The sequence below is a fragment of the Humulus lupulus genome, chromosome 7 (genome assembly GCF_963169125.1).
Source record: "Humulus lupulus chromosome 7, drHumLupu1.1, whole genome shotgun sequence".
NCBI classification, from domain to species: Eukaryota; Viridiplantae; Streptophyta; class Magnoliopsida; order Rosales; family Cannabaceae; genus Humulus; species Humulus lupulus.
The window spans coordinates 9652389-9679957 of record NC_084799.1 but is presented as its reverse complement, the minus strand read 5'-3'; the positions used below and the strand labels follow the sequence as shown (position 1 = coordinate 9679957).

Here is a 27569-nt window from a genome sequence, read left to right as displayed (position 1 = left end):
TAACAATGTAATAGCGAAGAAGCTACACGATCAACTAATTATAGGCTATTTGTTTCAACAGTATTTTATATAATTTGTTTTCAACATGTAATAAATAGAATGGTCATACATTTTTACCATTCTTTCATTGAATTATTTGCGATATACAATGCTACTACATTAAAAAAAATTACATTTATGTCTCATTCTCAGAAATAGTACAATTAATTATATGTGTGAATTGTTTTTAGTTCCATGAATTAACTAACTTCGACTATCACTACAAAAAACCTTAGCTTTAGTCACAATAAATTTTGTGACTAAAACAAAAACTTTGTGACTAAAAAAAAATTATTTTCCTTATGCCATCACTAAAAAGTCCGTGGTTAAAAGTATTAGTCACAAAAATCACAATTTGTTGTCACTAAATATATTTTTAGTCACAACAAACTTTATCACTAAAAATAATAGGTTGTGACTAAAACTACATTAGTGACAACTTGTGATTAAGTATGACTTTTTAGTCACAAATTATTTTTTGTTGTTACTAAAAGTGACATTTAGTCACACAAAATATATGTTGTAACTAAAACGTTGTCACTAAAAATTACATTTTTTTGTAGTGTATACCAAAACCAACTTGTCAAAAATTATGTACTTCTGTGATTATGATCGACCTCTACATTTTTAACACTGAATTTCTCTAGCGTATAGATATATTTATACATATGTAGTTTGTAGTATCATAATTAATTTACTTATCGAATTGGAAAAACAACGTTAAATAAGGTAACCGGCAAAATAATAATTACAAAATCTGACATTAAATTCTAAGAGCGACAATCATTTCGAAAAAGGACAATCCATTGGACAAACGACATTAAATATTAAAGAAACGACATGAATGGATAAGCGACAAAACATTACAAACGACATGAAATAGCAACAGAACATTAAATTGAAAAGAAAAAAACGACCATAAATAAGAAGCATGACAACTGTCACAGCAAATTAAAAGAAATAAGTTAGGAAAATTTACAAAAATATATGCAATTCATAAAAATAGAAATAAAAATTGAAAAATATGGCTGCAAAAAATAATTACAAATATAGGAGCGACAAAATCATGATATTCACACAAATTTTTTTTACCGAAAAGACATTTATATAAACTAATTCGTAGTTAAAAAACACATATATTGTCACAAAGATTTACATAAATAATTTTGTAACTAATTCAAAAGAAAAACATTTTGGTAATTAATATTTATAGAAGTATTTTGTAAATTTAGTTAAATATGTTTGTAGCCAGTGTTTAAAAAGCACTAGATTGCATAAAATAACTAGATCTCTGTAATAAAATTTTAAGCCTAATCTCTTATCTTCTTCATCGATGGCGATCAATATAGTGAGTAGGGTGAAAGAGCTTGGAGGCTAGGTTTCGGCAACTGACAAATATATTTGAGTGTGGCGCATGCATGTCGACATTGGCAATGCATGGCTGGTGGTGGTCAACCATTGTGGAAAAACTTAGGAAGAAGAAGAAGAAATAGAGTGTTGTGTGAAAGAAGACAAAGAAGAAGAAGAAGGAAATCGTAAAATATTTTACAAACAGAATATTTAAAAAAAATTAAAATCATTTTGGGGTCGGCTTTGTATATTTTCCATCAAACTATCCAAATGGTTAATATATTTTTAATTGCTTCTTGAACATAATTAATTCTATTTTGTTCCTAAAATTTAGTGTCTCAAACTTGGCTTTAAATTATATGTTTCTGTATTAAAATCTCAATTAATTATTACGTTAACATATTGAGCTTGAATTATTTGTGTTTTACAAATAAATTGTCATCAATCCCTAATTTATATAGTAGAATTTTTTTAACTAAAAAAATGTAAGGGGAAAAAACATCTAAGGGATAGGAATGGGACAAGGCTTGCAACCTACCATGCCTGCTCTTTCAAGTATTTCCTCGGCATATTTTTTCTGTGAGAGAAAAAGACCACGGGCAGTCCGGGTTACTGCAGTACCCAGAAAATAACTTAACTGACCCAAATCCTTCATTGCAAACTCGGAACTGAGAAGAGACATGATAGATAATTGAAGAGCATCAGAGGAGGTCGTGAGAATTATATCATCAACATATAATAAAATATAAGCAATGTCAGAACCATTTTTGTAAATGAACAATGAATGATCAGATACACTGTGAGAGAAACCAATAGTGGCCACATAATCTGTAAAACGTTGATACCAGGCACGAGGGGCTTGCTTAAGACCATAGAGTGATTTCTTCAACAAGCAGACATAGTCAGGATGAACTGCATCCTTGAAACCCAAAGGCTTATGCATATAAACAGTTTCAGATAGATTACCATGAAGAAATGCATTTTTGACATCCAACTAATGAATGACCCAAGATTTTGATAAGGCAATGTTCAAAACAGTACGAATAGTGGTCGGTTTAACAACTGAGCTGAAAGTCTCATCACAGTCCACTCCAGCTTGCTGAGACCTGCCATCACCTACAATACGAGCTTTATGCCTCTCAAAAGAACCATCAGATTTCTTTTTATGTCTAAAAATCCACATTGAATGAATGTTATATTATTTTAATAATATAATGTTAGATTAAATAATGTGACATAATGTGATTTGTCACACAAATGTGATTTGTCACACAAATGTGATTTGTCACATCTTGTAACATATTATTGAGAGTCACAAAATTGGACACATGTGTGTGTCCAAATGTGACATATTTTGGAGTTACAAAATCAGTTACAAATTTGTAACTCCCAAATATTACTCATTATTGTGTAGATTTGTTGTTACACAATATTGAGATGAATTTCTTAAAGCCATATGAGAAATGGCTGATAGAGATGTGATTTTAACTCTCATATTGTGTATGGAAGTTACAAAATCAAGTGGGAATAAATTTGAACGTTTTGGAAAAAACTTAAAAAAAAATAGTTGCTAAAATTGACCAAGGGCCGCGGCGCTAGTGGCTGGCAGATTCATACTAATTTGGTTTTTATCTAATTTTGAACGTTTCCAACAGCCAAGTAACTCCAAAATCTCTATTTTAATTCCATAAAACACCAAATTAATCATTGGTAACAGCCACGGGGGTTGGTGGAATTTGAAATTCAAAGGGTGTCTCTAAACTCTATAAATAGGAGCCTAATGCTCACTTGTAAGACACACCATTTTTCATCCACAAAGCACTTGGCTGAAAAATACACCAAAGGGCTTGATAATTCCAGAGAGCTATTTCCTAGAGAGATCCCTTAGTGCTTAGAGAATAGGGGGAAATAAGCTTTTGGACAAAGGTCTTGAACCTTGTTCAAGTTGGTGATCCCCACTACTCTACACTTTGGTTGTGTGAGAGTTTGTTTGTGTTTTCTTCTTTTGTCCCTCTTGTTCTTCTTATTTACTTGTATTATTATAGTATTGAGTTTGTAATCTTCTTCTTCTACATCTTTCTAGTTACTTGTATTTTGAGCAATTGAGTTGTAAAATTTATTTAATCAATTACCTTGTCTATTGTATTTTTGCATAGAGTTGTATTTTTGGTTTTTCCACCTTTTCCATTGAGCAATAAAATAATATTCTCTAACAATGAATAACATTAACATCAGATGGACGAGGTACTAATTCCCACGTCTTATTTTTAATAAGAGCATCATATTCATCCTGCATGGAAAATTTCCAATTCGGGTCATGAAGTGCACTTACGGGGTTGCGGGGTATGGGAGAGATAGAGGTAGTGGTCGAGAGGGCACTTAAGTTATGGTATTTACAGTTGGACTTGTGGATACCATGCTAACTCCTAGTTCCCATTCGGTGGACTGGCGGAGGTCGAATGGAGTTGGAGGAAATCAGACTAGGTGGAACGGATGCTGTGGTGGGTGTGGCAGTAGGAACAAAGGAGCGAGTGGGCTGGGAAGTGGGCTGGGGGGTTTGCTGTGGTACAGCACGGGCTGGGGAGGAAGGGGGGGAGGTGTGTGTGGGCGAGGAGGCTGAAGAAGGGGGAGGCCCAGTAGGTGATGTGGGTGGCTGAGTCTGCAGATCTAATGGAGTAGGTGCATGCAATTGGTGAAGGATTTGGGGATGCAAAACATCATCTAAAAATTCATAGGATGTATGAGAGGGAGTATGAAATGTCGAAAAAAGAAATTTAGATTCATAAAAAATAACATGTCGGGAAATAATAATTTTTCGATTCGAAATATCAAAGCATTTATAACCCCGATGGTTTGACGGATAGTCTAAAAAGACACAGGGAGTGGAATGGGCTTGTAATTTGTTGATGGTGGTGGAAGGAAATAAAGGGTAACACAAACATCCAAAAACTCGAAGATGGGTATAATCTGGAGTTTTTCCATAAATAATTTGAGTAGGAAAGTTGAAGCATAATGTCTTTGAAGGAAGAATATTCAAGAGGTACATTGCCATTTCGAGAGCATGAGGCCAAAAGGAGGGTGGCATGGAAGCATGAGCAAGTAAAGTACAAACTATGTTATTTATAGTTTTTATTTTTCGTTCGGCTTTACCATTTTGAGGAGAGGTATGTGGACAGGAGAAGCGAAAATACATACCATTCAATTCACAAAATTTCTGAAAGGGACCATTGTCATACTCACGGCCATTATCACATTGAAATTGTTTAATTTCTCATTCAAATTGAGTTTTGATATATGTTCTAAAGGATAAAAAGATAGAATAAACTTGAGATTTTCTAGATATAGGAAAAGTCCACAAAAAATTACTATAATTATCAAGAAAAAGAGCATAGTAACGATGACCAGATGAGCTTAATATAGGAGATGTCCACAAGTCATTGTGAATTATATCAAATGGCATAATAGTAAAAGAACGAGAATCATTAAATGGCAACTTAATGTGTTTTCCAAGAGGACAAGATTCAGAAAAAAAATTGCAAGCCTTATTATATTTAATCAAATTGCTACTACGAAGATAATTCAAAATGGCATTTCCAAGGTGCCTTAAACGAGAATGCCACAAATCAAAAGAAAAAACAGGAAAAGCAGAAGGCGAAGCGGAAGGTGGTGGGGCCCGAAGGTTGGTGAAGGGATAGAGATAGCCCGAGCTATTACATCTCATTAGGTGCTGCCCCGTTTGTAAATCCTTCACAGAAAATCCAAATGGATTGAATTCAACAGACACCATATTGTCATTAGTAAATTTGGGAACTGAGATGAGATTTTTAATAAGTTTAGGGGAGTGCAACACATTTTAAAGGTTCAAACTTGGATTTTTTTGGGTTAGTAAGGCACTTCCATAACCAAGAATCAGAATTGTATGACCATTACCAACGATAATGCCATCATGTTTGCTCAAATTAAAATAAGACGAGAGAGTACCTTGATTGGCAGTCATGTGTGAGGTGGCACCGGTATCCATGTACCAATTTTTATCCGGTTGATGGAGTGAAAGAGTGTGCATAGCAACATCAATGTCTGTAGGTGCATAGTTTTCACTTGGGGTTGCTGCTGTGTAGTGAGCCTGGGAAGGTTGAGGCCCAAGAACTCCTTTTGTAGATGGTTGATGAATCTGCCAGTTTGTAGTTGGAAATGGGCAAGGTGGGCTAGCCCAAGTGTGAGGTAACCAGGGAGCCCAAGGGGACATGGAAGACCATTGTTGCGGCCATGACTGTGCTGAAGGTCGCTGCTGTCCCTTGGCATGAGATCCACCACGATTGTTGCTACGACCACCGCGGTAGTTGTTGCGTCGCCCACCACAACCACTATAATTTCGACTGCCGGAATTATTATGCCCATTTGTATTTTCTTGCTGCTGTTTAGAATTATTGCCACCAGAAATATTATCATTAGTTGAATTCATAAGCAAAGCGGAATCCGAACATGATTCAAGAGAGACACGTTGTTTCATGCTTTCCTCTTCTAATGAAAGCATCGAACGGGCTTGTGCAAAAGTCGGAAGAGGATTGCGGTGTTGAATGATGGTGACGAACCCCGTGAAAGCCTCTGTCAAGCCTCAAATCATTTTGAGAACCATGCACTATAAAAAATTTGATATACAATGACTCCCTACAATGTTTTACACCGTTGGGAGACATTGTAGACTTTCAATGTCTCCCAAATAAAGTCATAAAACCCCTATTTTGTTGTAGTGATGCGATCGTCGGAGACTTTGGCTCCCACGTTTGCCAATTGATTAGCCAACACTTTAAGTCGCTGGCAATATGCAGCAACATTGGGGAAGTCTCGAAGGTGAGTGTTGGTGAATTGGGTTTCAAGGTGAACGACCCTCGTATTCTTGTTGTCTTGGAACAAATCCGCTACACGGTTCCAAGCATCTTTTGCTTCATCATCCGGAGCAATGATAGTGTTGAGAATATCCAAAGAAACTGTGCTATAAATCCATTTCATGACAATGGCATCAATCCTCTTCCAAGTCACTGTTTCGGCATCCGTCATCGCGCCGGCAACTTCCGTAGGAGGGATGATGTGGTCAAGTACGAGGGGGGCGCGGGCATGGAGCTTGAAGAGAGTTGGCCAGTTGTTGTATTGGCCGCTTTCGAGATTGAGTGATGGGGATGGCTATTTTGATATTCGTGACAGTGGTGGCTGAATGAATTTTTGAGTCAGCCATTGATACAGAGAAGAAGATTGCAGAAAGTATTGAGGAGGAAGAATAACCTAAGCGACTGATACCATGAAAGAATACGATCCCTGCCTTTTGTCTTCATTAGTTGATAATATATACAGAGGATATACAACTGTTATGCCTACAAGTTAGGCTAAGAAAGAGGAAATTGTTTGATTTTACAACCGAATGATCTTGTAAATTAAATATACAATATTTACAATAATAAAAATAATAATTACATATATTCTATCAAGAAAAGTGCAACATTTAAATGCATATGATCAATGAGACAAAACACAATTCATCAATCAATATGGTACAATTAGAAAGTAAGGGATCAAAATGAATGAAATATATATTAATTGTTAGACCACTAGAATAATCTCACACGATGAAGTAAAGTGTTGGGAGGTTTGGAGACTCTTCTACAGCCAATTTGATTTTTTTTTTTTGCTAAAGTGAGCCATGCGTAAAGTAAATGCCAGATCTACCAATAAACAAAAGTCACAATACAGTAAAGAACAAAATTGCATAAATAAAAAAGCACAAAGAAAGATGTGAGGAAAAACACCCAGACCGAAGCACCTGCACACACAAGAATAGATAATACCCATACACACCAACAATAGCTTTTGAATAAGAAGATAAACTTTAATGAAAAACAGAAAGAAATAAAATCGATGAACACCACAGTTTACTTGGTTCAGACCACTTAATGGTCCTACATCCAAGGTTGGGAGTAAAACTCCCTAGTCTTTTCACTATGTAGAAAGTTCAAGTACAACTTAGTCTTCTCTAAGATCTCTCAAGTACACCCCAGAACTTTTCCTCTTGGTACTACTCTGTTTCTCTCTTCTCAGCTTACACAATTTTTTTTACTAATTACAATAAGAACAAAAGCCTTTATATATAGGCTTGGAACAGAGAAAATAAAGAAAGAGTAAAACAATAAGACTAACTAACTTTTAAAACGGTAATAACTAACTTATGTCTTTAGTGAATCAAGACACAAACTCCACAAATTCTACCTTTTGTGTCATGATGAGCGGTGAGTGAAAAAGACTAGGGACTCCCAAACAAATCAACTTACTATTTAGGGGCAATGTTGAGTAAGTTCAGAGTGTTTTTGAACTTACCAACCGGAATAACTTTAGTGAGCATATCAGCAGGATTATCTTCAGATAAGATCTTCTTTATCTCGATATCTCCTTCTTCAATGATGTCACGAAAAAAATGTAATCTGATATCAATGTGCTTTGTGCGTTCATGATACATATTGTTCTTGGTGAGATGAATCGCACTTTGTGAATCACAATAAAGGACTGCCTTGTCTTCATTATATTGCCCAGCTCATTTATGAATCTTTTGATCCATAACCCTTCTTTTATAGCTTTTGTAATGGCCATGTATTCTGCCTCTGTAGTTGATAAAGCCATAACTTGTTGTAAGGACGATTTCCAACTTATAGTGTTATCTCCAATGGGAAATACATAACCTGATATTGAACTTCTTTTATCCAAGTCTGCTACATAATCTGAATCACAAAACCCTTTTATAAAGTTGCCTGAACTTTGATTTTAGTATTTGAGCTTCAAACTTGCTGCCCCTTTGAGATATTTAATTAGCCATTTAGTTGCATTCCAATGATCTCTACTGGGATTACTCATAAATCTGCTTACTAAGCCAACTCCATAAGCAATGTCAGGCCTAGTGCTAACCATTGCATACATCACACTCCCTACTGCATTTGAGTAAGGAATAGCCTTCATGTCATTTTCATCTTCGACTTTGCTCAGTGAAGACAATTTAAAATGAGCTCCAATTGGTGTCAAGATTGATTTTGCCTCTTCAAGATTAAAATTTTTAACAATTTTGTCTATGTAAGCTTGTTGAGATAGAGTAAGAATACCTTGAGATCTGTCTCTTGAGATTTCAATTCCCAAAATGTTTCTAGCTGGGCCAAGATCCTTCATTTCGAATTCCATTGCAAGAGCAGTTTTCAGCTTTTGTATTTCAGCAAGGTCTTTACATGCTATGAGCATGTCATCAACATAGATCAAAAGGTATATGTAATCTTATGTAATCTTTTGAGTTGTATTTTTGAAAATACACACAGTGATCATATTAGCTTTTCATGAATTTCCTTTTAAGCATAAACTCATTGAAAGATTAATTCCATTGCCTTGGGGATTGTTTCAATCCATACAATGATCTTTGTAGTAGACACACCATATCAACATTCCTCCTTTCTTCAAATCCTTATGGTTGTTGCATAAAAATCTTTTCATCAAGTGTACCATGTAGGAAAGCTGTTTTAACGTCTAGTTGTTCTATTTCCATGTCTTCCTTTGCGACCAGAGCTAAAATAATTCTAATGGAGGTCATCTTAACAACAGGTGAAAAAATGTCATGATAGTCAATCCCTTCCAATTGAGCATACCCCTTTGCAACGAGTATAGCCTTGTATCTAGACTTCTCAACCCCTGAAATCCCTGGTTTTCTTATGAAAGTCCACCTACACCCAATGACTCTCTGAGTTTGTCCTCTAGGAACTAATTTCCAAGTCTGATTCCTTTTCAAAGAATTTAATTCTTCTTTCATGGCTGTTTCCCAATGTGTCCAGTTGGGGCTATTTCTGGCTTCTTCATAGGTCTTTGGCTCTTCTTCACTGACAATTTCAGCGACTGTGAATGCAAATGCAAGCAGATCAGCCCGAGCATATCTTGATGGTAATTTGATCTGCCTTCTCTCTCGATCTCTTGCTAAAAGATAATCATCAAGAATTTGTTGGTCAGTCACTTCTTCAGGTTCACTTTCAGGATCTGTATCATATTTTGGTTCATCTTGTGTTGATGAAGAGGCTCCACCTTGAGCTGGAATGTCCATAGAAACCTGCATATCTTTTAATATTTCATGAGACTTGTTTCGAGTCTCGGAGTCACTGTTAGAATCAATAGTTTTTCCCTGCATGTTAGTGTTAAATAATACATCTTCATTGAAATATACATCTCTACTAACAACACATTTATGTTCACTAGGAAGCCATACTTTATAACCCTTAACTCCATATGGATATCCAATGAAATAACATTTCTTTGCTCTATGATTTAATTTTCCTTGAATAGTATGCACATAAGCAACAAAACCAAATATTCTGAGATGATTATATCCTGGTTTTTGTCCCGACCATATTTCATTAGGGACTTTAAGATTTAAAGCAGCATTAAGAGATCTATTAATTATATAAGTAGCTGTATTTGCAGGTTCTGCCCAAAACATTTTTGAAAGCCCAGATTCTCCTAGCATACATCTAACTTTATCCATTATTGTTCTATTCATTCTTTTAGCCAAACTATTTTGTTGAGGAGTATTTATGCAAGTCCTATGTCTAGCTATGCCATTTTTAGAGCAATAATTGTCAAACAACTTATTACAAAATTCAAGACCATTATCAGTCCTAAGTCTTTTAATTTTCTTACCTGTTTGTATTTCCATAAGTGTTTTCCATTCTATAAATTTTTCAAAAGCCTCATCTTTTGTTTTGAGAAAATATAACCAGACTTTCCTAGAGAAGTCATCAATAAATGAGACAAAATATTGGCAGTTAGAAAGAGAAAAAGGTGTGTTTGGTGATCCCCACAAATATGAATGTATGTAATCAAGTGTACCTTTTGTCTTGTGTATATCTCGGGTGAACTTTAGTCTGTGAGCCTTTCCTAGTATGCAATGCTCACAAAAATCAATTCTTCAGCTTGCTTTTGTCGATTAGACTCTGTTTTCCAAGCTCCAATATGCCTTTGATGCTCATATGGGTTAATCTGCTATGGCATAGTTTGGTTTGATCTTCTTTGTATATAGAAATTGCAGCTGTTCCCTCATCACCAGTTCCTTGCAAAATATACAGCCCTTGTTGTAAGCTTCCCTTCATTATGACCATAGATCCCTTGGAGACTTTCAATACTCCACCTTGAGCCTTATATGTACATCCTAAACGTTCCATGGCACCCAAAGAAATTTTGTTTCTTTTTAGGTTTCGAATATGCTTCACTTCATCAAGAATCTGAGTTGAACCATCATTTAATCTGATTTTCACTCTTCCAATACCTGCAACATCACAAGAATGGTTATCTCCCCTGAAAACTTTATTGTTAGATATATGTTTATAATCATTAAAAAATTCCTTTCTTGGGGTCATATGGAAAGTGCATCCAGAATCCATAATCCATTCCATTTCTAGATTTTCAGAACTTATGTTAAGTAGGGGTGAGCATCGGTCGGTTTGGGCGGTTTTTTCACCAAAAAAATTCCAGAATTCGGTTTTCGGTTCGGATTGGTGCAATCCAAAAACCGACCGAACCAAACCAGTTTAAAAAAAACCGACCGTTTTGGACTGCGGTTTGGTCGGTTAAACCGACCAAACCGAATTGATTATTTTTTTAATTTTTTTTTTGAAAGTTTTAGTTAAAAAATTAAAAATTTTGGATTGTTAGAATCCATTTTTGTATGTTTTTAAAACATAAATATATAGAACATAATTACATTTACAAGTGCCTTAAGTTTTTTTTTTTATTAAAAATTTTAATAATTAATAATTATATAATATTATATTATTATTTTATTGTGTTCGGTCGGTTTCGGTTTTTTTGGTCGGTTCACCCAAAATTTCCAAACCGACCGAACAGTGGCGGTTTGCACCGTCGACGGTTTTTTCGGTTTTCGGTTTAAACGGTTTTGGTTTTTTCAGTGTTCGGTAGGTCGGTGTACACGGTTTTTTCGGTTTTTCGGATTTTATGCTCAGCCCTAATGTTAAGTACATCAGCACTTTCATAACCATCTGAAAAATTCAGATCTGCGTTGTTGTCTAAATTCTCTGATTTATTGTTGTAGTTGTCTAATCTATGTCCTTTGTTGAAACTGAATCTTTGAGGTCAATTTCTCTATATATATGACCACTTTTATTACATGCCCAACATACTCGTTTCTCTCTAGATTTAGAACGAGTTTTGCTAAATCTACAGTTCCCACTCTTTGAGCTTTGATTTCTGAATTGGTGATGTTCTCTTCTTTCAGGTCTTCCACGAGCAAGTAACCCTTCACCAGTACTCCTATGAGTCTTTCCACTTGCTTTCAAGTCCATCTATTTTGAGTAGGCTGCACTAATAACATCATCCACGGTGAAAACTTCTTTGCTGAATTTGATAGTATCTTTAAGTTGATCATAAGCATTGGGTAATGAATTCAAAAAATAGATGGCTTGATCTTCTTCTTCAATGGTGATCTTCATCATTTCAAGATCAGCAATCATCTTGACAAACACATCATAATTTTCATCAATCGATTTTGATTCCTCCATCTTGAAACCACACACTTTTTGTTTCAAGTTAATCATATTAGGAAGAGCTTTGGTCATGTAGAGCTATTCAAGCTTTTCCCACATTTCCCTTGCTGTCTTTTCTTTTATCAACTTCCTTAGGACAGAATCACTCAAGATTTCTTCCTTATCTTCTTGTTTGACTGACATTTTGTCATTTTCTTTTAAAGCTATCTTCTCCTGCCATAAGACAAAATCATTTTTACCATCAAATTTCTCAATATCAACCTTTGCTGATGGCATTGTAATCGAATCTAGTGACCAGTTAAATTCGAATAAAAAATAAAAGAGAAATAAGGAAAGGATGAGAAAATCTTGAAGAATCAAGAAGATGGCTGGAGAAACAGAAAGATTGTTGAAGTAGTCTTTGATCTTGGCGTGGGAATTTCCCTTCGGCAGCTTGGCTTCTGATACCAATCTGTAAGGAAAAACAACCAGACCGAAGCACTTGCACACACAAGATTAGATAATACCCATACACACGAGCAATAACTTTTGAATAAGAAGATAAACTTTAATGAAAAACAAAAAGAAATAAAAGAGATGAACACCACCGTTTACTTGGTTCAGACCAATTAATGGTCCTACATCCAAGGTTGGGAGTAAAACTCCCTAGTCTTTTCACTATGTAGAAAGTTCAAGTACAACTTAGTTGTAACGCCCCCAAACTCCAGGGACCGTTACGGTGTGCCTTGTAAACAGTGCTAAACTCGCTAATCGAGTCATTTGGCCAAAATCGTGAAACTAAGTAAGATTAGCGGTTTAGGGATTAAAAATTTGGTTAGGATGTAACGTTTCACTAGAACGTTTAATATATACATTGGGATCCCTAAAATATAATTTCAGAGTTTATTACAGAAAATATTTACAACAGGCCGTTCTAAGCGGCAAAACAGGGTTCAACCCTAGTTCCATTTTAAACCTCGGCCGTGGCGGACGAGCAGCTGCATATGTACACGTCATCACCTAAGCTCTCCAACTCAAGGATGGTCCAGCTTCCTCTTTCCTTTACCTGCACCACGTAGCACCCGTGAGCCAAAGCCCAGCAAGAAAACACAATAAAACATGATATAATATCAACAACGATCATAATAACCATTCAGGACTATCAGTCCAGGCAAATAGGTGACAATAGCCAAAAGTCACAATAATGAGCATCGCTCCTTCTATCCATGTGACGATAGGGTCACCAGGGCTTAACCGATAAGTGATTCTTTCTTAAGTTTGATTAGGACAGGTGCAAGGTGATTAGTCACCAACATAACCTTCCTCACGACTCGAGAGTCGAAACTATGGACAACGTCCCTTAGCCATGTGACAAACGGTCACCGGGGTCATATACCTTGGCTATAGTCATCTGGTCGTAGACCAGGCAAGCGCTTATAAGTTCTTCGACTTTAGGGTCGGTCTAGCATTAATGCCATAGAGCCATTCAATGCGTGATTCTCGACTTTAGAGTCGGTCCCTGACTAGTCAGTGTCTTTCACTAGTAAGACATGCCACCAATCACATATCACATATTCCATATCCATAAATGAGGTATTTAGCATGCTTACTAAACAGGTATTAGTACTATTAGGGCCATGCATCAACACATAGACTCAAGCTCTGAACGATATCATACTCAGTATATAAGGCATGTCCCAATCACATGTTTCTCATGCATCATATGCAATAAATCCAACAATCTAACATGCACCAATAATAGCCATGCATGTCACGTTTAATAGTCAACCAGCAAGCGTCAAGAATAGCCATGCATGTCATACATAGTAATCAATCGACATGCTTCAATAATAACCACGCATGTCATACTCATTAATCAACCAACATGCATCATAATAACCACGCATGTCATACATAACAATCAACCGACATGCATCAATAATAACCATGCATGTCTCATACATAATAACCAACCGACATGCATCAATAATAACCATGCATGTCTCATACATAATAATCAACCGACATGCATCAATAATAACCATGCATGTCTCATATACACAGGGTGCAGTTTTCTTACCTCAGATTCGAGCTAGTACCGATATAAGAACGATCCTTGAGAACGATCAACCTTTAAACCCTTAGCGGTCACCTAATCATAACCAAATATGGAACACCATTAATAACATGATAATCAAAGGTTCCACACCAATATCTAGCCCCCAAGAGATCAATCCAAACTAATCCAAGTAGTAAGGACACTCCCGAGGCCCATAGCTAAGTTCCCGGGGTCAAAACGAGCAAACGGGGTGAAAACAGGGCAAGGGCTGCAGCCCTAGCACCTTGGGCCGCGGCCCCCAGGGTTCTCTGAGGCTAGGGCCGCAGCCCCCTCCATCAAGGGCCGCGGCGCCCAGCAAGGCCAATTTCCTAACACCTGCTTCATCGAACTAGGGCCGCGGCGCACAAGAACAGGGCCGCGGCCCCCAACCCTGGGCCATTCCCAAACGCGTTTTAAACACTCCAAATCTTCCAGAAACATTCCCAAACATTCCACAATCATCAAATCAAAGTTCCCAAACTCCCCAATGGTCCAAAACCACCAAAACCCAAGGCTCAAACCAACTAAAAACTCAACAATTAACAAAGTCCAATTCTAAGCTTTAAAACTTTAAAAACTTAAAACTTCAAACTTAGATTACCTTTGATTGGGTTGTTTTCCCTCAAATCCTTCGGTTAAGAAGCTCCTAATCTTTCCTAGGATCGCTATGCCTCGACCCTCGCTTGATTTCGACTCCTAGAACTCAAGATTTCCTCAAAAAGGCTCAAACGGTAAAACAGACTGTCTGAGAGAGAACGAGAAGTTTCTAACGTATGTTCTTATCTGTCAAGCTACTTCAAGCTTAAGTAACCTCAAATAAAACCTAGTGCTTGGGGTCCCGAAAACACCCCCGGGGACACTATAGTCAAAACTTCCAGAATTTCACCATGATCTCAAATATTCCCAATCTATCACCAAATAAACATTTCTATTACCCCGAAATTGACCCCATTATGACGAAACCGCTAATCCATTACATATGACCGTCTCATGTTGAATAGCTCGAATATATCTCCATAATAATGAAATCTCATTCACAAATTACAATATGCACCCAATTTTCAAATATGCCCTCAACAGGCCAAATTACCAAAATGCCCTTATCATTATAAATACACCATATGCATGCATTTACCATCATATAATAATATAATTCACGTAAACATGCATATAATCATTAAATACAATAATAAATCAATTATGGCCCTCCCGGCCTCCTAATCAAGGTCCTAAACCTTATTAGGAAATTTGGGGCATTACATTAGTCTTCTCTAAGAACTCTTAAGTACATCCCAGGACTTTTCCTCTCGGTACTACTCTGTTTCTGTAACGCCCTGGATAGCCAAGACCGCTACACTGTGTATTTATAAATGTGCAGGACTTGCTAATCATGTCATTTAGTTAAAAACATGTCACTGACACCATTAATGAGCTAGGGTTAAAATGTTTTGGTTTCAAAAGATACATTCCATATAATCAAATATTTACACACGGGATCCCAAAAGAACAACGTTTAAAAGTTAGTTTACAAAATTTCCAGTGCACGAACAACCACTAGCCACTCTAAGGGAAAAACATGCATTTATGGTTCTTCTATTCCTGTCTTTTCCTCAACCATGGTGGTCGAGCAGCTGATCATGTACATTCTGCCTTTAGAGCTCTCCGATTCAGGGCTGATCATGCTTGCCCTTGCCTTTACCTGCACCACGTAACACCCGTGAGCCAAGGCCCAGCAAGAAAACATAACATTATAGTACAAACAATGACAACAAGAGAATAATCCCTAAAGCATGTTCATACACTTAGCATGCCATATTAATCATATAGTCCGTAGACATAACCATAGAATCAACAAATCAACACTCAACTATTCAACATAACAAATTCATCAATCCATAATAACAATCAAGTCACGTGGCAATCAAGGTTGACGCCCTTAGGTCACACCCTTTGAATACTCCATTGACTCCAGTCCGCTTAAACCGAGCTCAGTGCATATCAAGTTGTCCTCAGCTACTAGTGGCTTAGTCGCGCCCTGTGCGCCAATGTAAACTCCGGCACTCTTAGGTCATTTGTTTATTATTCTCATGGCATAATACCACCCTTCGATAAGCATACAAAATAGGGAGCCCTTAGTCCCATTATCAATTCACAATCGGGTGCAGTTTTCTTACCTTTAGTTTCCAAACGCTCTAAGTACGAGAGATTCCCCTTGAACACGATCCGTTTCCCGAGCCCTAGCTTTTACCTAGTCACAGCCAAGATAATGGATTCCATTAATATTCGTATTAAGATTTTCGGATGAAGTTCTAGCTTCCGGGACATCAAATTCCACCAAACACGGTGGTGGAATTGATCCCGGGCACCCTAGGTTAGGTTCCCGCGCTTAAAACTTCCAAAAGGCCAAAAATACTCTTAAGGCTCGCGACCCTTGAGAGCCATGCTGCGGTCCGCCCCTGAAACAGAGGCTAGGCCTCCCTGAATACAGACACATGCTGTGGCCCTGCTCTTGTGGCGCCGCGGTGCTCCCTCACCTCAGAGCTTTCCTGGCTCTTCCTTGCTCCATAGGGCCGCTACACTCTAGAACAAAGTCGCGGCCCAACCCGTTGAACCCAGAAAATCCACCATTTTTTACCTTTAAACCTCACTCAAAACCACCCAAATCCATCCTAATTTCATAACTCAATTATCACAAAACTTATAACATGATTCCAGCAACATAATCCAGCAAAAACCTAGCCTAGAAACTCATCAAGATCCCACTTCAATCTCTGAAACCCAAAAGCTCAAGAACACTAAAACCAGCCAAGAAAACACCAGAATTCAAACATTAAATTATAGATTCGAGCTTACCTTCACTGCAGAACCAATTCTCTAAGCAATTTTTGAGCTAACTCCCAAGTTCCTAGCTTCAATTCAGTCTTCCATTTCAAAACCCAAAAATCTCTTAGAACTCAACCAAAATCACAGAAGTCTAATGACCAAAAATGTAATTCAATTCTTACCTCAGTATTGGTTGAATCCCTTAGCTAAAACTGAGCTAATCCTTCAAAACTTCAGCCCAAATCACAGAGTTTCCAGCTTAATTCTCCTAGTTTTTAGAAGTTCCCTTGAGAAAGATAAGAGAAGGAAGAAGAGAGAGAGAGAAAGTCGGTTTGGGTTCCTTCCACTGCTTTCTAAGCTTTACCTAGTCTCACTTTAGTTAATTAAGTCATTCCCGAGGCTCGGGGTACCAAAAACGTCCCCGAGGGAAAAATGGTAAAATTCCCCAATATTCCAACTTAAGCTTCATAACCTCAAATATATCTCCAATTATTTATCTCCATGACCCAATAACCCAAATAATCATCTAATATCCGAAATACCCATTGACTTGCCCCAAGTCAAATATTAGGTCTCGTTGTGACTTTCTTGCTAACTAGCTCTCTAGGATCGCCTCAAGTCGCATACTGCAGATTTACCCACATAATAATGTGGTCCTCATAATTATAACATATAATCATATTTACATTCATATAACCATACAAGCATGCTTATCATAGAACCATGCATTAAGCTAATAAATTCACTCACAAGCCAATTCACTACAACAAATTTGATATACAATGACTTCCTACAATGTCTTACACCAATGGTGTAAGACATTAAAACTTATCAGGGGTTTTAAATGTCTAATGGTGTAAGACATTGAAAGTTTATATTGATGGCTACAATTGGAAGACATTAAAAATGGTGGAAGACGTTGGAAATAGGCTGGGGAAGTGTTCATGGGTATATCCAACGTCTCCCATTAGGAGACGTGGGACACGTGGCACGTCTCCCAGTGGGAGACGTTGGATGTCTCCCTTTTATAATAGGCTTCTTCTTCCTCACACATACACGAACCCGAGAGCACAAACCAGAGAGGAGAGACGAATTGTGGTTGCGTTTTTAGGGTTCTAAGGTAAGTTTTTTTTTTTAATTTTCTTGATTTTTAATTAATTATTTTGCAAAAAAATCATAGGTTTTGCATTAGGATGAGTAATATATATGATTTTGTGTTAGTTTTACATTTTTATGCATTTTTTTATATACATTGTAGGATTTTGTGGTTTTCCATGGAAGTTTTTAGGGATTTATGATTTTTTTAGTTTTTTTTTTTAATTTAAACTATCACATTGTATAGATTTCATTAGAGTATATATGTTCATGATTTTTTTAAATTTATATCATTTTTTATTTCGAAATTTAGATATATTTTTGTATATTTGAATTTTTTTTTTAAATTGTAACTATTTTATTATATATATAGTTATGTTAAAATAAATTTATTAAATAATTTATAAAATATAAATATATGAAAATTTTTATGTTTTTGTTTATTATTAAGTTTTTAGGTTATGAAATTTTATATTGATTTTTTGTTGAGGTTATAATTAGTGGCACATTGGGATTTTTTTTATTTGTTTACCAATATCATTTACTATTATTAGATATTTAGTGATATTTGTTTAGTAATGTTTAACATATTAATTAATTTAATTTCATAGGATGTGATTTTTGTGGTGAGATTTTAGAGAGTATTTTGCATCAAAATTCCTATATCAATCACACATTTCAGGTAATTAAGTTTCTAAAATTACAATAATACGTTATATATTGCTAGATATTTAGTGATGTTCTATTTATTTTTTATTAATTTAATTTTATTGGTTTGTGGATTTAATAGCGAATTTGATTACTAAGTGAAGTAATTTTGCTAGCTTTTGGATTATTGATTGCAAGAGGTACATATATATTCTCTTACTTCTACTTTTAATATTATTAAACAAATGTTAGAGGAGTTTGAATATCTTAAATATTCATCCATAGTGAAGTAGGTTCTGAGATTAAAATTGTGTGCTGCTATGATAACGGAAGGTTGAGAACTTGTGTGTTTTAATGAAGTAGGTTCTGAGAAATTTGGTTGTGTGCTGCGGAGCTATAAGGAAGAAACTTATTGTATGCTGTTTGAATTGTTTGTTTTGCTATTCACATGCAGATGGTTATGTTACTATTATAGGGGAAATGCTGCCCGATTTTATCTAGGATAATAAATAATTAGTTTAATATAGACATCCTATAAGGAAGAAACTTATTTTATGTTGTTTGAATTGTTTGTTTTGTTATACACATGCAGATGGTTAGGTCACTATTATAGGGGAAATGCTACCCGATTTTATCTAGGATAATAACAAATTAGTTTTATATAGACATACAACTTTATCACGTGCTTATTTAGTGTTGTTTCTTTTCTTTTCCATAGACATAGGAGAATATATGGATAAACAGTGGATGTCAGCGAATATGTTATCTGTGGAATATAGGAACGGGGTCGATTTGTTCTTAAGGTTTTGTTCGGAAAATGTGAAAGACCCAAATTTTACTTATTGTCCATGTCTTAAGTGTGGAAATGTTAAAAAGATGGATCTTAAAAAGATTAAAGAACACTTATATTTCAATGGGATCGACAAGAGTTACACAATTTGGTATTACCATGGGGAGATAGCTCCGATTGCACAAACTCTGCCAAGTAGACCAAAAGGAGTGAGGAGGAATATAGTGGAGGAGAACTGGGATCCATTAGATGAAATGATTGACGACGCACATTATGCATTTTTTTTAAAAGTTTCAATTTAATAATAAATTACTCATATTTTTAAATAATTAGTGTCCATACCAACCGAACAATGTGGTATGTGGATACTACTTAATGAGGATGTTGAAGGATTTGATTGAACATGCGAGTCCCGGGCATTACTTGAGAACGGTATTATTAATAAAAATTTACAAATTTTTTTAACAATAAATGTAATCAAATAATTAATTAATATATTTTACTTTATATTTCTTGCAGCTAACAAGTACATCATATACAGAGGCATAAATTGATGAGTTGCGACAAGAATGAGCGACATATATGTTGCCGATAATCAAAAGTTACCGACCTCGTTGATAGGTTTTATTTTTTATTTTTTTACCTCTTTCTTCATACACAATGCAATATTTGTTCATTTTGAATATGTCTAACAAATATTGTATTTCTTGTATATGTCTAACAAATATATTTTTTCCTTTCAATTTAATTGATTATTAAATCAAATTAAATTTAGATTAAAATCATTTCAATTTAAATTAAAATAATTTCAATTTAATTAATTATTAAATCAAATTTAAATAATATTAATTATAAATTTATTTAATTTTTTTTTAAATCTGGAAGACTTTCAATGTCTCTCATTGAGAGAGGTGGGAGAGTTCCCACGTCTCCCAGTAGAAGAGGTTGAAAGTCAAACATTGACTTTCAACCTCTCCCATTGGGAGACGTGGGAAGTGACTCACCTCTCCCAATGGGAGACGCTGGATGTCTCCTAGGGACTTCCCACGTCTCCCATTGGGAGAGGTGAGTCACTTCCCACATCTCCCAATGGGAGAGGTTGAAAGTCAACGTTTGACTTTCAACCTCTCCCAACGGGAGACGTGGGAAGTGAGGCACGTCTCCCAATAGAAGACGTGGGATATATACCTACAATGACCCCAGCAACAACGTCTCCTCAATTGGAAGACATTGTAGACTTCCAATGTCTCCCAAATAAAGTCATAAAACTCTTATTTTCTTGTAGTGATTATGCCCTCCTGGCACACTGATCAAGGCCATTAAGCCATATTAGTGATTTTGGGTCGTTACAGTTTCTCTCTTCTCAGCTTACACAAATTTTGTTACTAATTACAATAAGAACAAAAGCCTTTATATATAGGCTTGGAACAGAGAAAAGAAACAAAGAGTAAAACAATAAGACTAATTAACTTTTAAAACGGCGGTAATAACTAACTAATGTCTTTAGTGAAATCAAGACACAAACTCCACAAAAGATTATACGAAGTTCGATCTACATAAACAAATTTACTCCTTAATATCACTACATAAATTTTAATATTTAATTACAGATGTTAATAACACATATAAAAAAAAGTAATACACTACATTCCATAAAAATCCAAAGTTTTTTTCAAAGTGTTATTATTAAAAACTAATATTGAGCCTACATTGCTGCAAAATAAAAACATGAGCCCACATATCTTAAAACTAATTGGGCTAAAAAAATAATAGAAAAATATAACATTAATTATTAGAGCTTTTTCTTTCACTATAGCAACAACCTGTTTCACGGTGGTGCAGAGCCTTTCCTTCACTTTGTTGATCGATGATGAATGCTTTGCTCCTCCGATCAGTGATCTACGCCTCCGATCATCCTTCTCCACCACCGTCCATTGAAGTTCGATAGTCATCATCCACCACTCTTCAGCCTAGTTCCTTTATTTTCTAGGTTTGTTTTTTTATTTCTCATTCTCTTCAATCGGTATTGGGTAATAATATTTTTACTACCCATTTTGATCAAAATATAATACTATGATAGATAGTAACACAATAAACCTCGGTGAAGTTGGATTTGCTACTTTAATAACAAATTCAGATTACTTGTAGTTAATGAAAGAAACTTAATCACTATGAATGTAAGTATTAAAACAAAGCAACATCAATTTAACTCAAGAAAGATTATCATCGATCTGAAAATATACAAGAAATTGTTAAAAGTACTTGTACAATCTTCAAATAAAGTATCTATTCAGATTGTCCAACAAAATCAAGAATTAGAAAAAAACAGTGAAAGAAGAATTTTAAAATAGCAAATTTCCACAGAACACTCTCTTTGAACTCCCTTCAAAGACCTGACTGAAATCCCTTCAGTTAATGTCTGATCCAAGCTTTTGCTTCCTCTCTGATCTTCAAAACCCAGCCAGAATTCCTCACACTACTACAAAAAAGGTTTTTTAGGACTAGCATTGCGAGTCCTAAAAAAGTTTTTAGGACTCGCGCCCCGCGAGTCCTCTATTTGAGAGCCTTAAAAACTAAGGTTTTTAGGACTCGCGTTGCGAGTCCTAAAATGATGTTTTTAGGACTCACGTTGCGAGTCCTAAAAGAATGTCCGCGAGTCCTAAAAGATCTTGCTAAGTGTCTTTAGGTAAGGTTTTTAGGACTCACGTTGCGAGTCCTAAAATAATGTTTTTAGGACTCGCGCTGCGAGTCCTAAAAAATGTCCGCGAGTCCTAAAAGATCTTGCTGAGTGCCTTTAAGTAAGGTTTTTAGGACTCGCGTTGCGAGTCCTAAAATGATGTTTTTAGGACTCGCACTGCGAGTCCTAAAAAATGTCCGCGAGTCCTAAAAGATTTTGCTGAGTGCCTTTAAGTAAGGTTTTTATCTCCCTTTTCTTATATAATTAAACAAAATTTTATTTAATGTGAACTATTGCTTTTTTTTTTTTTAAATATTTTCAACATGGATTTAAAAAAATAAAAACACCAATATTATTAGTGAAATTTTAAAATTATTTTACAATATTTAACCAATCAATAAAATAACTCTTTTTAATTAATTTTATCATAAATATGTTAAATAAATAAAATTTAAGCAAATTATTCATTATATCATAATTAATTTAAATTTTAATATATAAATTATTATAAATAAAAAGCTAATATAATATTAAAAATTTAGAAATAAAAGAAAATCTAAGAGGTGTATATTAAAAAAACAAAATAAACCTTTTAGGACACGCATCAGTTTTTAGGACTCGCAACGCGAGTCCTAAAAACATTCTTTTAGGACTCCCAATTCGAGTCCTAAAAAGTCTAGGTGGTGTTTGTTTAAAAAAAAAACTCAAACTTTTAGGACACACGTAGTTTTTAGGACTCGCAACGCGAGTCCTAAAAAGTCCAGGAGTTGTTTTTAGGACTCGCATCTAAGTGAGTGTCCTAAAATAGTATTTTTGTAGTAGTGTCACAAGCGAGTCCTAAAAAAGTATTAAGGACTCCCAAAGTAAGTCCTTAAAATTATTAAGTAAAACACTTATCTTTTAGCCCAGATTTTTTTAGGACTCGCATATTTTTTTAGGACACTCATTACGAGTCCTAAAAGAGTATTAAGGACTCTCAAAGCAAGTCCTTAAAATTATTAAGTAAAACACTTATTTTTATAAGCCAAATTTTTTTAGGACTCGCATATTTTTTTAGGACACTTATTGCGAGTCCTAAATTGTGTTTTTTCAGGACTCTCAATGAGTGTCCTAAAAACTCCATAAATACTTTTAAAGACTTGCATTTATGTGCATGTCCTAAAAAAGTGTCCTGTAAAGTATATTTTGTAGTAGTGTCAGCTTCTTCTTCAACCTTTTCTCTTGCTCCTGCAACAGTAAGGCTAAGACCAAGAATTGAAATCTAGGGTTATCTATCAGAGTTAGTTAGATTTGATCAGTTCAATATTTTTTTATAGTAAGTATCACACAACCAGGTGACTTCACACAGTCATGTGAACTGTCAGCTGGTGAAAACAATGCATGTTAAACAAAACTAACTATCCTGTCAATTTAATATGTACAACACATAATATTGAGATAAAATAGACTTCAGCACAGATAAAACAAGATGCATAACTTTTACATAACAATAGTATGTTCTAAAACTGACATTAATTAACACTTGGCCTTTAAAAAAGTTGCATTAAAACAAAAAGCACAAAGAAAAATACACATATGAAGTTTGACCACCATAAACAAATTTACTCCTTATTAAACTCTCCCTTGAAATTTTTTATTACACATTTTGATCAAAATATAAGACTATAGATTGCAACACAATAAACATCGGCTTTCAAAGAATACAATTTTCTCAATCTTCCCAAAGATAATTCTCAAATAAAAATTATTCTAACCTCTTAATCTTATTACTCTAGTTATATTCTGTAATTAGAATTTTGAACGAGCTTTTGAAAAGTTATGTCAAAACAACTCTTTAAAACAAGAATAAAGATCAGTCTTTAACCACAAGATCATTATTATGATGACAATGAAATTGGCAAGAAAGACTCATTGAAACGTGTACACAGATGAAAATTGTCACACAATTCGTAATTCCACATTGACCTTATCTATGTTTCATTTCTCAACCATATATAGTTAATGAATATAAAACTGTCAATTAATTGGTGCATTAATTATTCTATAATATATCAAGTAGTAATTTGAAGGGTATACGTACTTAAGTTGAATAGCTAACTAATGTTATTATTATAAATTTCCCATCAAAGACGACCATATATTGGTTTTCATTTGGTAATATCAGGACTTGAATAATAATTCTGATTATTATTATTTAACTACACAAGGGGAAGATTAAAACAAAATATATTAATGATGACCTTTTCGATTTAGACAATTTCCTTAATTATGCATACAATATTTTATTAACAAGAGTATGATTAATTCAGAATTTACCAAGTCTTTCTAAGCAAATAATAAAAAATAAAAAAAAACAAGTCATTTGTCAACTACTATATCTTATATTGTGTGATGGACTAATAATTCAGACTACTACATCTATATAAATACATGTGTAATCTAGAGCAAAATCCACAACCCTTATACTCAAATACCATACAAAGGATCATTTGAACAGATAATTAACATATATTTATATATAGGGCATATTCATAGAAATGAAAGGTGTCTGTTTCCTTCTCACTCTTGTTGTTTTGGCTTTGGCAACTTCCATTGCCACTGCTTATGATCCAAGTCCTCTCCAAGACTTCTGTGTGGCTATAGATGACCCCCACAAAGCATGTACGTGCCTTCATATATTTTGTTTTTCTAGCTATCGTAAGTTAATTTATTTCATAGTAATAATTGCAAAATTTTATTTTGAATAGTGTTTGTAAATGGGAAGTTCTGCAAGGATCCCAAACTTGCCAAGGCCGAAGATTTCTTCTTTTCTGGACTCAACACTCCAAGAGACACAAACAACCTAGTTGGATCTAATGTGACACAACTAAATGTGGACAAGATTCCTGGACTCAACACTCTTGGAATATCATTGGCTCGCATTGATTATGCGCCATACGGCCAAAACCCACCTCACATTCACCCTCGTGGCTCTGAAATCCTAGTGGTAGTCAAGGGAACTCTCTATGTGGGTTTTGTGTCTTCCAACCAAGACGGAAACCGACTATTTACCAAGGTTTTGAAAGAGGGAGATGTGTTTGTGTTCCCAATAGGATTGATTCACTTCCAATTCAATCCAGAACACACCCCTGCAGTCGCCTTTGCTGGTCTCAGTAGCCAAAACGCAGGAGTGATCACCATTGCAAATACTGTGTTTGGATCAAATCCTGCCATCAACCCTAATATCCTTGCTAGAGCCTTCCAAGTAGACAAGAATGTTATCAACTATCTCCAGAAGCAATTCTGGTACGACAACAACTAAAAAATAATGTGGTAGAGCAAGGAAGCCACATGAAACTTTTTTTAGGCTATATGTTAGAGCAATATTTTATATAATTTGTTTTCACCATGAAATAAATAGAATGGTCATACATTTTTTACCATTCTTTCATTGCATTATTTGCGATATGATGTTAATACATTAAAGATAATTACGTTTGTATGTCTTATTCTTTCTCAGAAATATTATAATTAATTATAAGCGGTGATTGTTTTTAGTTCATCCATAAATTAATCAAATTTGAGTACAAAACTGTTGGAACTTTTTGTTAAAAGTTAAAAATGAATTGTTAAAAATTGAAAAAGCATATTTGTGTGTGATATGGAAAAAGTCTCACATGGAATTGGAACACTCTTCCAAGAGTGTATATAAGATGCAAGTGCCATGCATTGGGGTGTGCCCCAAGGGGTACCCAGTTTTGTGCGAATGAGTGTGGACTCACACACTTCACCACGCACGCCGCCGCTGCCGTCCGACCTGGCAGGTGGTGTCATACTTTATTTTTTGTTAAAAAAACATTATTTAATAAAATAAATAATTATTTATTTATTAATTAATTTTAAAACGATTTATTAAGAAGAAGTAAACGTTATCCGTTTTAACTGCATATTACCACAATATTTCCTCCCACGATTGAAAAACGTTTTCTTACCATTTTATTCAGATCGACTTCTCTTCATAAGTCAGATCACACTACAAGAAACAAGCTTTTTGTCGACGCAATTCAAAAATAACTTTCACCGACGCAATTGGTGAATTGCGCCGGAAAAGGTGACTTTTGCCGGCGCAATTTGGGGTTGCACTGGCAAAAGTGCTCGGTTTTTAAAAAGGGCAGTACCTTTGTCGGCGCAACCCCGAATTGCGCCGGCAAAAGTGCCAAAAGTTTTCAAATAAAAACCCACAGACTTTTGCCTGCGCATTTCACCTAACGCGCTGGCAAAAGTCAAACGTGTTTTTTTAATTTTTGCACGTTTTCAAGAAAGTAGGTGGGTATACTTTTGCCGGCACGTTTCGTTGCGCCCGCAAAAGTCGTACTAAGTAAAACGACGACGTTTTGTGGTAGGGTTTAATAAACACTATTGCCAGCGCATTTTTAGACTTTTGCCGGCTCAACGAAACGCGCCGGCAAAAGTCATAACGATATTAGACCTGTCGTAAGCCTCCTTCTTCCCCATTTCAGTTTTGTTTTTCAGAAAAAAAAAAAAAAAAAAAAAAAAAAAAGATTCTCTCTCTCTCTCTCTCTCTCTCCTCTGTGTTAATTTCTCCGACCACCCCGTGAGCCATAATCCCATCGTGGCTCAACTCATATAGTGAAGCTTCTCTCTCAAGGTTAGTAAATCAAATGAGAAATATTTTAACATTTTTAGATTTTTTTCTCTATATTTCGTTTTGTAATTGTATTTTTTTTTTGTTATTCTCTCCCTAAAAACAGGTGTGTTATAGCTCCAATCTCTCGGTGGAACAACTCCAAAGGTTAGTTTATATATATATTTCGGTTTATATATATATTTATTTCGGTTTAAATATATATTTATATGTCCGGATATATATATGCATATTTAAATTTGTCTTTTTTTTATATATGTATATATGTTTGTTTATGTATATATGTTTATCTATATATATGTAAATGTATGTGTACATATGTTTATTTAATGTTAAATTTTTTTAGAAAATTGATTAATATATATGTATGTGTGTGATATTTGGTATTATAATTATATTTAATATGTGTAGTTTTAGAAAAATGAGATTAATAATGAAAAAAAATATATGAATTTAGTATTTATTAAAAAAAAACTAATTTGAGTATTATAGTTTTTAATTTTAATGCTTAATATGTATATTAAAAAATAGATTAGATTATGTATATTAAAAACATATATATTATATTTTTTTTATATTAAATATTATTTGTTTATAAATCTTGGTTTATGTTGTGCATACTATGAGAATATTTTGTATATTGCTCTAGGAATATTCTGGTTATATATGTGTTTAATTTGTAGGTTTTTCAATTTTTGGGATAGTTTGAAATATAGTCATTATGCTGCCCAAATTTTGTTGGAATTAGTAAAATTAATAAAAGTTTAATAATTAATTAAATAAAAATTTAAGTATAATTAAAAATTCATCAAAAAAATAATTTTTAACTATAATTTAAATAAAATAAAATTACCAAT

General features: G+C 34.7%; 2 protein-coding genes across 2 annotated transcripts; one reads left to right on the top strand and one right to left on the bottom strand.

Moving 5' to 3' along the window:
* Positions 1 to 6126: 6126 nt before the first annotated feature.
* Positions 6127 to 6447, bottom strand: LOC133791342 (uncharacterized). The gene has a single exon (XM_062229269.1). It carries the CDS (start codon positions 6445 to 6447, stop codon positions 6127 to 6129), a length of 321 nt encoding a protein of 106 aa, XP_062085253.1.
* An 18157-nt stretch (positions 6448 to 24604) lies between these two features.
* LOC133789434 (germin-like protein subfamily 1 member 17) lies at positions 24605 to 25368 on the top strand. The gene is made up of 2 exons (XM_062227279.1): positions 24605 to 24728; positions 24815 to 25368. Exons 1-2 carry the CDS (start codon positions 24605 to 24607, stop codon positions 25366 to 25368), a joined length of 678 nt encoding a protein of 225 aa, XP_062083263.1.
* The last annotated feature ends 2201 nt before the right edge of the window (positions 25369 to 27569 follow it).